At 41.5% G+C, this 12884-nt stretch overlaps 1 protein-coding gene across 4 annotated transcripts in view; it reads left to right on the top strand.

The window, feature by feature from the left end:
- The window catches only part of tmem131 (transmembrane protein 131), a 177892-nt gene that overhangs the window by 159566 nt on the left and 5442 nt on the right, over positions 1–12884 (top strand). For all 4 annotated transcript variants that reach the window (XM_078222384.1, XM_078222386.1, XM_078222385.1 and 1 more), the window contains 7 exons: positions 2350–2498; positions 2586–2704; positions 2806–2961; positions 3991–4150; positions 7983–8104; positions 8224–8335; positions 8914–9023. In XM_078222384.1, coding sequence (XP_078078510.1) covers positions 2350–2498; positions 2586–2704; positions 2806–2961; positions 3991–4150; positions 7983–8104; positions 8224–8335; positions 8914–9023 — 928 coding nt within the window. The remainder of the gene's footprint in view (positions 1–2349; positions 2499–2585; positions 2705–2805; positions 2962–3990; positions 4151–7982; positions 8105–8223; positions 8336–8913; positions 9024–12884) is intronic.

The following is a 12884-nucleotide window of genomic DNA, read 5'->3' as shown; positions in this document are numbered from 1 at the left end:
TTCTTGACCTTTCTGCAATACTCAATATAATGACCAAGTTTTGTTCCTACTTGTAGAAATGCAGCCAAATCATCTGGCTTTGCTCCATCTTCCATGCAACTTTTCCAAAATCTAGCCTTAATCTCCTCCTCTTCATTTATCTCTGTTCTGCCCCTTGTTGATGTAAGATTTTAGGGTTTCAAGGTATTAAAACCTAATTAAAAGTTCAGAATGTTTAATTTCTAACACTAGGGTCCTCTGTGTTTGACCTAACAAGGCATGATTAACTAGTATGTATGAATCCAGTAGAATGTATTAAGCAAGATTTTACATATGTATTTAAAGCAGTGAAGACAGCCCAGAAGTCCTTCATCCCTCAAGCTCTGAGGAATCGTTGAGTTTTGCCAGCACGGGCAATATCTCTCCCCTCTGTGATTCTGAAGTGACATTGAACTGTGTCCAGAAGAGTCATGTCCAAGAAGCCATGATAACACTGTGGCAACAAAGATTGTGGTTTTCCAACTTTTGTCCCCACTTCTCATTGTTCCACCTCCCTTATTGGGAGAAGTCCAAAATCACCTCTTTCTCTGGCTGGAGGTACAAGTCATCTTGTGTCACCCCCACTTCTAACTTGAGACAAATGTTTATCCCTTGTTCACCTGGATCTTCAGAGTTTACATCTCATTGTGAAGAAATGCTACATCCTTTAGTCAATACTGCACTACCAAAAATATTCACAAACCTATTGTAACCCATTCCAAACAAATAGTAAAACCATTAAGAACAAATACTAAAAACACTTCCTCATAATGTCAAAGGTGTTTTACCCTGCAAATGTAATCCATTAAATCCATGCATGTGTTTTGTTTAAAAGATAATTTGAAGAACAAACTACTTTTCAGCCATTTTTTTCAAACGAGCTGCTGAATACAGACCTTTTTCTCTCATACAGCTGTAAATTACCTCGTTGACTGCCCATTGCCTCACTACCAGAAATTCAAACTGAGCCATTTGATTTGAGAGATGGTTAACCATAAAATTCATAGATCTTGCAACCCTAAAAAATGAGTAGATTTAATGGTCAGTTTGCACGTGTTAGCTGATACAAGTCTCTCCATCTATTTAATTCCTGAATGAGCTCCATACTATTTGCTTGTCAGGCATCAAGTCTGAATCATGATTTACTGAAGCTCAACTTGGTGAAGACTTGGGGTCAACATCTTCAGAGCCTGACTTGTGTGCCGCTCCCTTGACATCTCAACCAGACTATTTATCATATCTTTTAAAAATGCAGATTCTGAATCCGAAGCAAGAGCAGAAAATACACAGAGCAATCAAGCATGTCATCTGTGAAGATAAATAGGTTACTGTTTCAGGCTTAATTCTGTCACAATGGGAAGATATTTCAGATAAACCGTTTATAAGAGAGCAAGGGAAAGAGTGGTTTAAAAAGCAAAGTTCACCAGATAGAGGGGGGAGGAGAGAGAAGAAAAGTTTAGAAGTGCTTGGGTGGAGAACACAAGATGGTCAAATAACAAATGATAATAGCACAGGACAAAAATTATGAAGTGTCTAGCTTTACTGGAACATTGTAGACGGCAAAGGATATTGGTGTTGGTACAAGTGGGATGGAGTATTGAGAAGTGGGAGATGCCTTAGAACTCGGTCACATTTGTGAAAGAATGGAGGTGGTACAGCACAAGTGGTCATCTAATCCTATGTTTAGTCTCTTCAATGTAGAGATCACATTGTGTGTAGTGTAGGCACTGTACTAGGTTGGAGGAAAAATCGCATGCAGATTGCTCTCGCTCTCGTGCTTTCGCCTGGAAGGGACTATGGGTGAAGGTGAAATGACAGATATTGCATCTGCTCTCAACCAAAGGTGCTGGGAGAGGGAGGAGGAGAGTAGATATTACGAGTAAAGAAGAGTGAATTTGAGGTGACGTTAGGAAAACTTGATCGCTTTGCTGAAAATCTTGTACGTACCATTGCCTTATGCACAGTTGTACGATGGTCCTCTCACTACTATAGCCAATTAGACTTTCTTAAGCTGACCAATTCAGCAACAGAAATAGAGAAAGTCATAGGGTGGAATTTTCCTGTCCCGCCTGCCACAGGGATTGTAGTGGGGAGGGGGAAACCATGCAGAGGTCCGTTGACCTCTGGCGGGATTTTCCGGCCTTGGGATGAGCTGGAAAATCCTGCCCAGAACGTTGCAATCTAGAACAATCGGGAAAGCTGGTGATCAGGGGGAAATCTTGAGTATATGGGACTGCTTGTGTGTGGGAGAAGGGAATGCAATAATTGTACCAAAACCTGATTACTTCACACGTTGCAAACAGAAGTTGACTAGCTTTTTTTTATCTTTAGTCTCCAGATTCCGATAAGAAAAAAGGGAAAACAGTGTTGCCTATCAAAGAGAAAGATGATGCTGATACATTTCACATTTTAAAATCTAAAGGAAAGAAACCTCTAGGAAATCTCATCAAAAAAGAAACCCAGAATGATATTAAGTCAAGGTAAGACATTCTTATCGTCAAATTTTTATAAGCAATGTCCAATGGGCAGCCTTTTCAAGTATTAATTGGTTCTCTCTCTCTTTGAAGTTCACTCGAGTTGCCATATACTACTCCATTAGAGAACAAACAACGCAAAAACTTTCCTGCCAAAATAGTATCATCAACTTTGACGAATTGCCCAAAACTGAGGAACCTGCCAAAAAGAGGTAGGGGATTCGCACGAATCAGATTACAAATACACTGCATAAATTATTTTTGATGTGGAAAGGTTTTTTTCAAACTAATAATTCTGTAATTTTTCTTTTAGTGCCTGGCAAATTAGTAGATGGAAGGCCATCGCCACTGGTAAAATTCCTTTCAAGTGGTTCTGGTCAGGAAATGGGAAACAGCAGCAGTTCAGAGGGCGAGAAAGACTCTCCTCCACCTGAATGGGACATTGTACCCATTCCCAAATCCAGTAGCAGTAAGTAGCTTCTTACTCACCTGTGATCTTTTTCTAAAATATAGGAATACGGGGCTAGATCAGCTTTTCTATATTCAATTTTAGTCTTTGTCAAAATGGTGCTTGGTGTCTCCATATTCAGCCAGTTCCCAACTAGTGGTTTCATGATCTTCCTGCCAGAAAAAAGATAATAGTATGATAAATCTAATTTGGTTTTAAGATGCAGGTTGCGTACAAGTGGTGCTTTTACAGTCCATATTTTAGAGCCTCTATTTGGCATCCGGATTCTACCTGCAATATAATTTTGATGTACCTTTTAAGAGCCATGAGTGGGTTGAATTGGTATAAGTCACACTGGAGAAACCTTTGTGATAGGTAGCAAAACAATGCATATGGACTTCATCTGACCATAAAAATCTGCAGGTGAAGGTTGGGTTTTAAGGAATTAATTCCACCCTTGATAGTAACTGTTCTTGATACTTTAAGGTGTGACCTGCGCATCGCATTTTGTGGTGGCAATAATTTGATCAAGGAATGATGAAATCTTCAAATTCTAATCTCTAATCCACCCAAAATCATTGTCACAGGATAGAATAAGTAATGAGAAAAGGTGGCACAGTGGTTAGCACTGCTTGCTCAGTGCTAGGGACCCGGGTTAAATTCTGGCCTCGTCACTCTCTGTGTGGAGTTTACACATCCTCCCCGTGTCTGCGTGGGTTTCCTCCGGGTGCTCCAGTTTCCTCCCCCGCACAAGATGTGTGGGTTAAGGTTGATTTTTCCATGCTAAATTGACCCTAATGTCAGGGGGATTAGCAAGATAAATGTGTGGCGTTACTGGGTGGGATTGTGGTCGGGTACAGACTCAATGGGCTGAATGGCCTCCTGTGCTGTAGGGATTCTATGATTCTGAGATTTGTTGTTGAATAATTGAAGATAAATAATTTTGAGATGTTTTTTTTAAAAAAAACTAAGGAAATAACATTTTCAATTGAATCATTTGAGCTTTTGAATCATTTTACTGATTGAACTTTTGATATTAACATCTTTCAGGTTCAGACAGTCTTCAACAGCTCTCCATCCAGACCCTTCATGCTGATGTCTTCTTGAAGAGACAGAGTTCACCTATGCCTGGACCTCCATCTCCTCCACCTGGATCATCTCACAGCTTAATGTTTCGTGCTCCCAGTTACAGTAGCATTGTCAACAACAGGTACAACCTATCATTCACAAAAGTAACCTAACTTTCAGCTTCCTTTGAGTCTCTATACCCAGAACCTGTGTTTGCGACAAAAATTGAATTTGGGTATGTTATAAAATTAACAGTTTAGGATTCTGAACACCCAAGTGTGGAGGCTTGTTGTAAAGTAAGCAAGATCGGTCTATTTGATATGTATTGGTCTCTGTGCAAGGTTTTGTAGTTTGATTTTAATCAATTTCTGTATAGTTGCGATTGGTCTGTAGTCAACAAACATTTCGTGGAATGAATGTGGCTTGATAGTTCCTCTGCATTTCTCTGTCATGTTAGGTGCATTGTCCAAAGGCAGGCCCTTGGCTCATTGTCTGCCTCATATTGACTGGAAATCCTTTGGGACTAGGGGCCCGGATGGTGAGGAATTTAAGTGTGTCCAGGATGTTTTTTTGGAACAATATGTTGAGACTCCGACTAGAGAGGGGGCCACACTGCACCTGGGACTAGGGAATGGGCCTGGCCAGGTCATCAAAATTGCAGTGGGGAACATGTGATGAACAGTGACCACAATTCCGTACGTTTTCGGATACTCATGGAAAAGGACAAGTGTTATCCTCGGGTTAAGTTGCTAAATTGGGGGAAGGCTAACTACAACTGAATTAGGCAGGATTTGGAGGCTGTTGTTCGGGAGAGGCTGTTTGAGGGTAAATCCACATCTGGCACGTGGGAGTCTTTTAAGGAGCAGTTGATCGGAGTGCAAGACAGGCATGTGCCTGTGGAAAGGAATGACAGAAAAGGCAGGATTCAGGAACCATGGATAACCAGGAAAATTGAGTCTAGTTAAAAAGAAAAAGGATACATACATAAGGTCCAGACAACTAAAAACAGATGAAGCACTTGAAGAATACAGGGAAAGTAGAAAAGAACTCAAACAGGGAGTTCAGAGGGCAAAAAGAGTCACGAAATGTCCTTGGCAGGCAGGATTAAGGAGAATCCCAAAGCAGTTTATAAAATTGAAGGGCATAGATAAGGTGAACAGCCGGAAGCATTTTCACAAGGCAGCAATGACAATTACAAGGGGTGCAAGTTCAAGGAAGGGGGGAAAAGGTTCAGTAGAGATGTGCGGGGGAAATTTTTTTATACAGAGGATGGTGGGGGCTTGGAATGCACTGCCAAGTGAGGTGGTTGAGTCAGGCACGTTAGTGACATTTAAGACTTATCTGGGTAGACACATGAACAGGTGGGAAATAGAGGGATAGAGGCAGTTGGTCTAGATATAAGACAATATGATCGGTGCAGGCTTGGTGAGCCGAAGGGTCTGTTCCTATGCTGTACTGTTCTTTGTTCTTGTATTAGGCAGGGTTTTGTCTCCTCGGGAAGCCTCTCCATGCAACACATTCTATATCCCAATAACTAAATGATGCTGCTTCAGGTTTGAAAACAATATTTCCACTCAACAAAATGTGGTTGCTTTTGAAAATGGCTATAGTGTGAATACACTTGAGTCGCAGGTCAAACATCAGGGAATTAGATTTTACACAAAACCATTGAACTTGTGGGACTTCCTGAAAATACTGAAAATCAGCCACGAGATAAAGCCTTTTGGTCAAGTGATGTTTATCCATCTATTACACAATAAAGTTCCTCTTGGGGAGGAGTTTTTTGGGATTGTTAGTTCCAGGATGCTGTTCTTAGTGATTGGAGCCAAGTTAATCCTTCATGATTTTGGTAATGCCGAAACACTCGTGCAGATTCCAAGTGATCAGTTAGCCAGCTATAAGGTATATACTGGCTAAATAAACAGCCAGTGTAGTTTATTGATCTGATCTAGAAGGACAACCTTCTCACTCCTGACCTAGTTGATCACCAAGCCAATATCTATAACTGGTAGGATGGTCTTAGCTGAACACACGAACTAGGAGCAGGCAATTCAGCCCATCAAGCGTGCTCCGCCATTCAGTATAGTCATGGCTGATCTAATCTCAACCTCATCTCCATCTTCCTGCTCACTCCCTGTGACCCTTCCTTCATCCTGCTACTAACGTGCTACTAATTAAAAACCTATCTCCCCCCAAATTTATTTAGTGTTCCGATGTCCACTGCACACTGGGGTAAAGAATTCCATAGATTCATGGTCTTTTGAGTGAAGTAATTCCTCCTCCATCCGATTTGGGGATGGTTCGATTCTCGTTTGAAGTGGTCATATTCTGGATTGTAGATAATGTATAATTATATTGCAATTTGTCCCATAGATATACTGTCACTATCTTGTAGATTTTCCGGTAGTAATGATGGTAAAACTGTTGGCATTCGCCTTTGCTGCTACTCTGACTGACAGCAACTTCTGGAATCTGGTACCTTAATCAAATATCATCCTCTGCTAGTCTTTGAACGATAAGACGTTTTTAAAATTGTGGGGCCCTTCAAAGCACTCGCATCTGAAATACTAGAAGTACGGTATAAAAACGAAACTCCTCGGATCAGGATATCCAAGATTTGATTCCTAGCCTGATCTGATTTGGGTGTTTTGATAGGGGCATGTCAACTTGCCTGTGCCAGGGAAGTGGAAAATCCTTCTGATCATTATCCAGTAACCTTGTGCCTAATAGTGGTGGTAGGCCCACCCTCCTGGAGTTGTGAATGTTAGCACATTACCAGAGAACACACTCAAATCCACGGTTTGTTAGACTGTTACTCTGGTGGGAAATTCTGTGTTCAAACCTGTTTTAATCACAATTATTGCTCACTTCTGAGAACTGACGTTTTAAAGAAAGGAAGGCTTGCATTGCTTTGGGTTTCCCCAGAGCACATTATTGTACTACAGGGCGGCACGGTAGCACAGTGGTTAGCACTGCTGCTTCACAGCTCCAGGGACCTGGGTTCGATTCCCGGCTCGGGTCACTGTCTGTGTGGAGTTTGCACATTCTCCTCGTGTCTGCGTGGGTTTCCTCCGGGTGCTCCGGTTTTCTCCCACAGTCCAAAGATGTGCAGGTTAGGTTGATTGGCCATGCTAAAAAATTGCCCCTTAGTGTCCTGAGATGCGTAAATTAGAGGGATTAGCGGGTAAAATATGTAGTGATATAGGAATAGGGCCTGGGTGGGATTGTGGTCGGTGTAGACTCGATGGGCCGAATGGCCTCTTTCTGCACTGTAGGGTTTCTATGATTTCTATGATTCTAAGTATACTGCACTCTAAAAGTACTTCATTGGGTGTATAGTCATAGTTGAGTTTTGAAAGATAGGAAAGTGTATATTCTCAAGACCTCTGAATTCACGCACTGGTTGCAGCAGAGGTAGGCCATTCAGCCCATCATGTCTGCACCAGCTCTCCGAATGCACAATTCATTTAGTGTCATTCTCCCCATAACCCTGTACATTCTTTTTCACGTGACAATCTTCCCTTTTGAATGCTTTGATTGGACCTGTCTCCACCATTTTCTCTCCATATTCCAGACCTATTTGCCACTCGCTGCATGGAAATGTTTTTTTTCTTGTATGGTTTTTTGTTTTTGCTCCTTTTGCCCCTTTGTTCTCTGTCCTTTCACGAGTGGGAACATTTTCTCCCCATCTACTCTATCCAGGCCCCTCGTGATTCTGAATACCTCTTATCAAATCTAAAATTGCTCAGACCCCCTGTTTAGGGGTGCAGAATGGGTCAGGCATGAAATGAGCAATTTTCTGATGGGCAGGTAGAGAAATACCAATGTTATTGGGTACTATTTGCTTGTATTTCCATGTATGCAAATATATATTTGCATATGATTAGGAACTGGATGCTATTTTTACATGGGCACAGTACTACTTCCAGGTGTATTTTTAGTGTGTTTACAGAGTTACCTTTTTTTTATTACAGTGATGCTGGCATTAAACCAGTGAATGGTAGTAAATCCAAAATTGTAAAATCAGCATCTCTCCCTGGGAAAAATGGCAACCCTACCTTTGCGGCCGTGGCTGCGGGCTATGACAAGAGTCCAGGTACTCACTACTTTGTTCAGCCTCTGAATGTTACGGCTATCTATATGGAGCACTGCCTTTAACTTCCTACTAGTAACCTTGTTAACTAATTATTGAAATATTCCGTCACATGTTTGTAGGCAGCAGCGGTCCAATGAAAGCACCTTTGAACAAAGCTGAAGCCTGTGGCAACATTCCTACCCCTTTGTGTAATAGTATGGCTTCCTTTGACAGTGATGAGTCGGACACCAGGTGAGAGATGTAGTCTGCCTAATTAACTGATATCGACTAAACGGCAATCTTTTTATTTTTTAACTGTTTCCCTTCCAGTTACAACATGGGTGCAGAATTTTAGAAGTACAACATTAATAAACTTTGTATTTTAATCACCCAGTAGATTTGCAATTGTATGAATGAATAAGTTAACACAGAGGGCAGTGAGTGTCTGGAACAAGCTGCCAGTGGTGGTAGTAGAGGCGGGTACAGTTTTGTCTTTTAGACAGTTACATAGATAAGATGGGTATAGAGGGATATGGGCCAAATGCGGGCAATTGGGACTAGCCTAGTGGTTATATATTTTTTTTAAAAGCGGCATGGACAAGTTGGGCCGAAGGGCCTGTTTCCATGCTGTAAACCTCTATGACTATAACATTTTATGTATAATTTGTGGAGATTATTTTATTGTGCATGATCAAGAACAATCATATGGCAATTATTTGTCATTTTCCCTTCAATCTATAAGAGTCGGTTACTTAGGCCCTCGCTGATGCATTATCTCAAGTGTGATTTTGTTAAAAAATAAATTGGCCTTTTTTTAAACTTTGTTTCAGCTCCAGCTTGTTGAGTCCGTGCAGTATCAGTACCACCAGCACTTCTGAGTTTGCCCCTCCAAACTCGTTTTCCGCTTTTGGACCCAGCAACTCTTTCAATCTTACTGGAGGTAACACAACTGAGTGATCTATAGATTGGGATTGTGTTAGTAACGCACCAGTGTGTGTGTGTATAGAGTTCTTGATGGTGAAGGCTAGACAATGAAATGATATTGTCAGCAGTCCAAGCACTTGAATGCCAGCAGTGCACGTTAACTCATGCTTATCACAAGATATAAGGTGTAGGAGCAGAATTAGGCCATTCAGCCCATCGTGTCTGTTCTGCCATTCAATCATGGCTGATATGATTCTCATCCCCATTCTCCTGCCTTCTCCCAGTAATCCTTGATCTCCTTATAGATCAAGAACCTATCTATCTCTGTCTTAAAGACACTCGATGACCTAATCCAGTGATTAGTTGAATTATACGGACCAGAGAAGTGTTAGGCTTGTTCGTTATTTGCCTGATCTCAGTCACAGGAGCACCATGATTGGTCTTGACGTGTCAAGTGAGGGACAGCAAATTGTAGTTTCCTGCTCAAGTTGCATATTCACTTCCAATAGCAGAGTGGGCTCCACCTCTCCAAGTGCGTTTGCATGAATAACAGACAACGCAAGGCAACAGAAAGCAACCATTAATACATTGCATTGATGTTGTTTGGTCAGTTGGGTGAGGGAAGAGTGTGATGTGGACGGGAGGTCAAGCCATCTTGGATCATAATCCAAATCAGCATCTAGATTATATATTTCTTGTGTAAAGGTATTACCTTAGGATAATTGTTTCTGCCTGGTAAACCCTGAAGTTACTAATGTTAGTATCCCTGACCAGAACCCCAAGGTATATTATGATGCCAGACTAGACCCCAACAATTTTAATATTTTGGTGTAAATAAGAGGATGGGGTGTTTCGTTCCAGGAGTAATTCCACTGACAAAATATGGGCCTTTTATAGTAAAACAAACTTTATTTAAGTTTAAATATAACTCTTAAATGAATCAGCTTAACCATTAACAGATGAACAATATTTAAAAATAAAAGCTTATGACTGTCCCAGTTCCAAATCAGCCCCATTCATGCATCATAGATCAACACCACTTTTAAATGAACACAGTTAGAAAACCCAGGCATACTTGCTATAAACTGTGTTAACAGTCTTGAAGATTTCGGAGAGAGACTTTTGTGGAGAGATCGGATTCTCAGGAACAGCCTGCACGTGTCCCTGACTTCAGCAGACTTGCAACCAGAGCTGTTTAGTTTTTTTCTGCCACAGTCCTAGCTCCTCCTATGACCACATCAGCACCAGAGGGATAGATAACTTCATGACCCCTTCAATCAATCAACCTAACCAAAACCCCAGAGGAAATCTGCATCTATAAAGAAAAATCCATTAGCTCTATTCTAAGCAAACACTACATGGCTGAGCAATTATCCTGCTCTCCCATCATCTGAGCTGCATTCCTTCCAGACATACCAACTATCTGTAGGATGAAAGCTGAATTTTTTTAAAACATTCCCCATAAATATTAAATATATCTATATGAATTGCGCTACTCACCACACTAATGAAAATTGTATTTCATTAGATTGCAGTGCGATTGTGGAATACCCCGTACAGTTTTCTAATATCTCACTATTTGAATTTGCTAAATTGCTTGCCCTTTCAGATGGTACTGGAAAGGGTGATATTGTGTCATTGCGATACTAGGTGCACTAGTTAGTGTTTTTAAAGCGAAAGCTGCAGTGGAACCTTGGTTCACAATTATCCCTTCACGGGGACATTGAGACCAGCAGGATTTTGGACTTGCTCTTTTTTTTTCTCAAAGCAGGATCCTCCCATCAGCATGACCAACTAACTTGACTGAAATAAAGCTCATTTCTTCCTGCACTGGGTTACTCTCCCCACAACCTTTGCAGCCATCTCCCAGATGAAACAATTGAGGTGGCCTTCCTTTTTTTAAAAATAACCTTTTTTATTTTTACCTTTTTTTTGTTTTAAAAGGTTAATTTAATTGACACAAGAGTCACTTGTCCTGAGCAATGGAGGTTGATAATGAAGATTAATGAAATCCTTTCTAATGAGTTGTAACTGTAGAGCTGATATTCATTTCTGCATTTGGGACATCCCTTTTAATGTGACTACACTGCATGTCTCCCTCCTCTTCTTCCTTTATCTGTAATTATGAACACTCAAGACTAAGTCAAGCAATACTTTATGTACATAACTTTTTTCTTAAAGGCTGAGTGCGCAATATTCATGCATTCTCTGCCTCTGGACAATTCATCTCCGCAGGGCCTTAATGGCTTTAAAATCAATAAGGATCTTGCCTATTGGGAGCACATTTAAGTGGGCAGGCTGTATATTGCGATCATCTACAACAGTAACTTTCACGCAAGCAGCTCTGAGGTCCTGTCCCTTTGAAAACAAGCCACATGAACGGAGTGGGAATGGAGGGATACAAAAGAATGGTCTAGTTTGGACCAGGGAGCGGCACGGGCTTGATGGGCCGAAGGGCCTGTTCCTGTGCTGTTTTGTTCTTTGCTTCAATTAAACTCTTAAAATCAATATAATTTCAGCTTCTGTTCAAATGTCAGTCGAGTCAGGGATGTTTGGAGGTCAGTTTGACCTAATTATCTGTCTGGCAAAAACAAGCCCGAGATGTTTTGAAAGTATCTATGGCTTTCTGGCAGCTCTCTACCAGTTCCATTCCAGAACCCACTGCTCAAGGGTACGGGAGCAACCAAATGACTGGCTTTCTACTTTCCCTTTCATACAGCGCTGCAGCTCAGATCAAAGCAGTTGGGATCCAATTCTGATTCCTACAAATATCCGACTGTTGACTAACTCCAGCTATTTCTCTCCGGTTTTAAAATCTGTTCATTTATCCGTGGAGCCTGTTATGGTGGCTCATTTAGGGGCGGCAAAGTGGTTAGCACTGCTGCCTCGCAGCACCAAGGACCCAGGTTCGATTCCGGCCTCGGGTCACTGTCTGTGAAGTTTGCACATTCGCCCCGTGTCTGCGTGGGGGTCCTCCGGTTTCCTCCCACAGTCCAAAGATGTACCAGTTAGGTTCATAGACCATGCAAAATTGCCCCTTGGTGTCGGGGGGACAAGGAGGGTAAATATGTGGGGTTATGGGGATAGGACCTGGGTGGGATTGTTGTCATTACAGGCTCGATGGGCCAAATGGCGGCCTCCTGCACTGTAGATTCTATGATTCGGGACATTTGAAGTTGGTGAAAGAAATAGTTGCAGTTATGCAGACTTTCACAACCTCGTAATCTTCCAAGGCATTTTGGAGCAAGTGAAGCACTGTGTAACATGGTAGTCAGTTTGCATGCAGCAAGGTCTCTTAAATAGCAATATGACCATGACCAGATAATCTATTGTTAAGCCAGAAATTCCCTTGCTCATCTTCAAACAGTGCCAAGGAATGTTTTTACAACCGTACAAATCAAGAGCGTGAGAAGGCCACTCAGCCCCTCGAGCCGCATCTGCCTTTTAATAAGTAACTTCAATCCTACATTCCTGTCTACCAATAACTTTTCACCCTGTTGTTAATTACAAATCTTTCTCGTTCTGCCCTACAAGGCAGTGGAAGCTGAATCCAAGAAACTCGCGGCCCTCAAAAAAAAAAAAATTCCCCTCATCTGTCCTTAATGAGCGATGCCTTATTTTTAAACAATGCTCAACAATGACTCCTGGTTCAAGATTGTCCGACCAAGAGGAGATACCCTCTCTCTACATCTGCCCTGTCAATACCCCTCAGGACTTTGGGTCAGCCCAGATTGTCCAAGTTGATAGTGTGCGGCTTCCAGTGCTTTCTGCTGATGGCGTATTGGAAATATAATATACGATTTTTATTACCACGCATGTGCAGTCCACAGCAATAGTTACTTTAATTCGGTTAGATTAAATTTGCCCCTGACAAGTA

Source organism: Mustelus asterias, chromosome 10 (genome assembly GCF_964213995.1).
Source record: "Mustelus asterias chromosome 10, sMusAst1.hap1.1, whole genome shotgun sequence".
Taxonomy (NCBI): domain Eukaryota; kingdom Metazoa; phylum Chordata; class Chondrichthyes; order Carcharhiniformes; family Triakidae; genus Mustelus; species Mustelus asterias.
The sequence above is the reverse complement of the archived record's forward strand: the minus strand, read 5'-3'. Positions and strand labels throughout refer to the sequence as shown.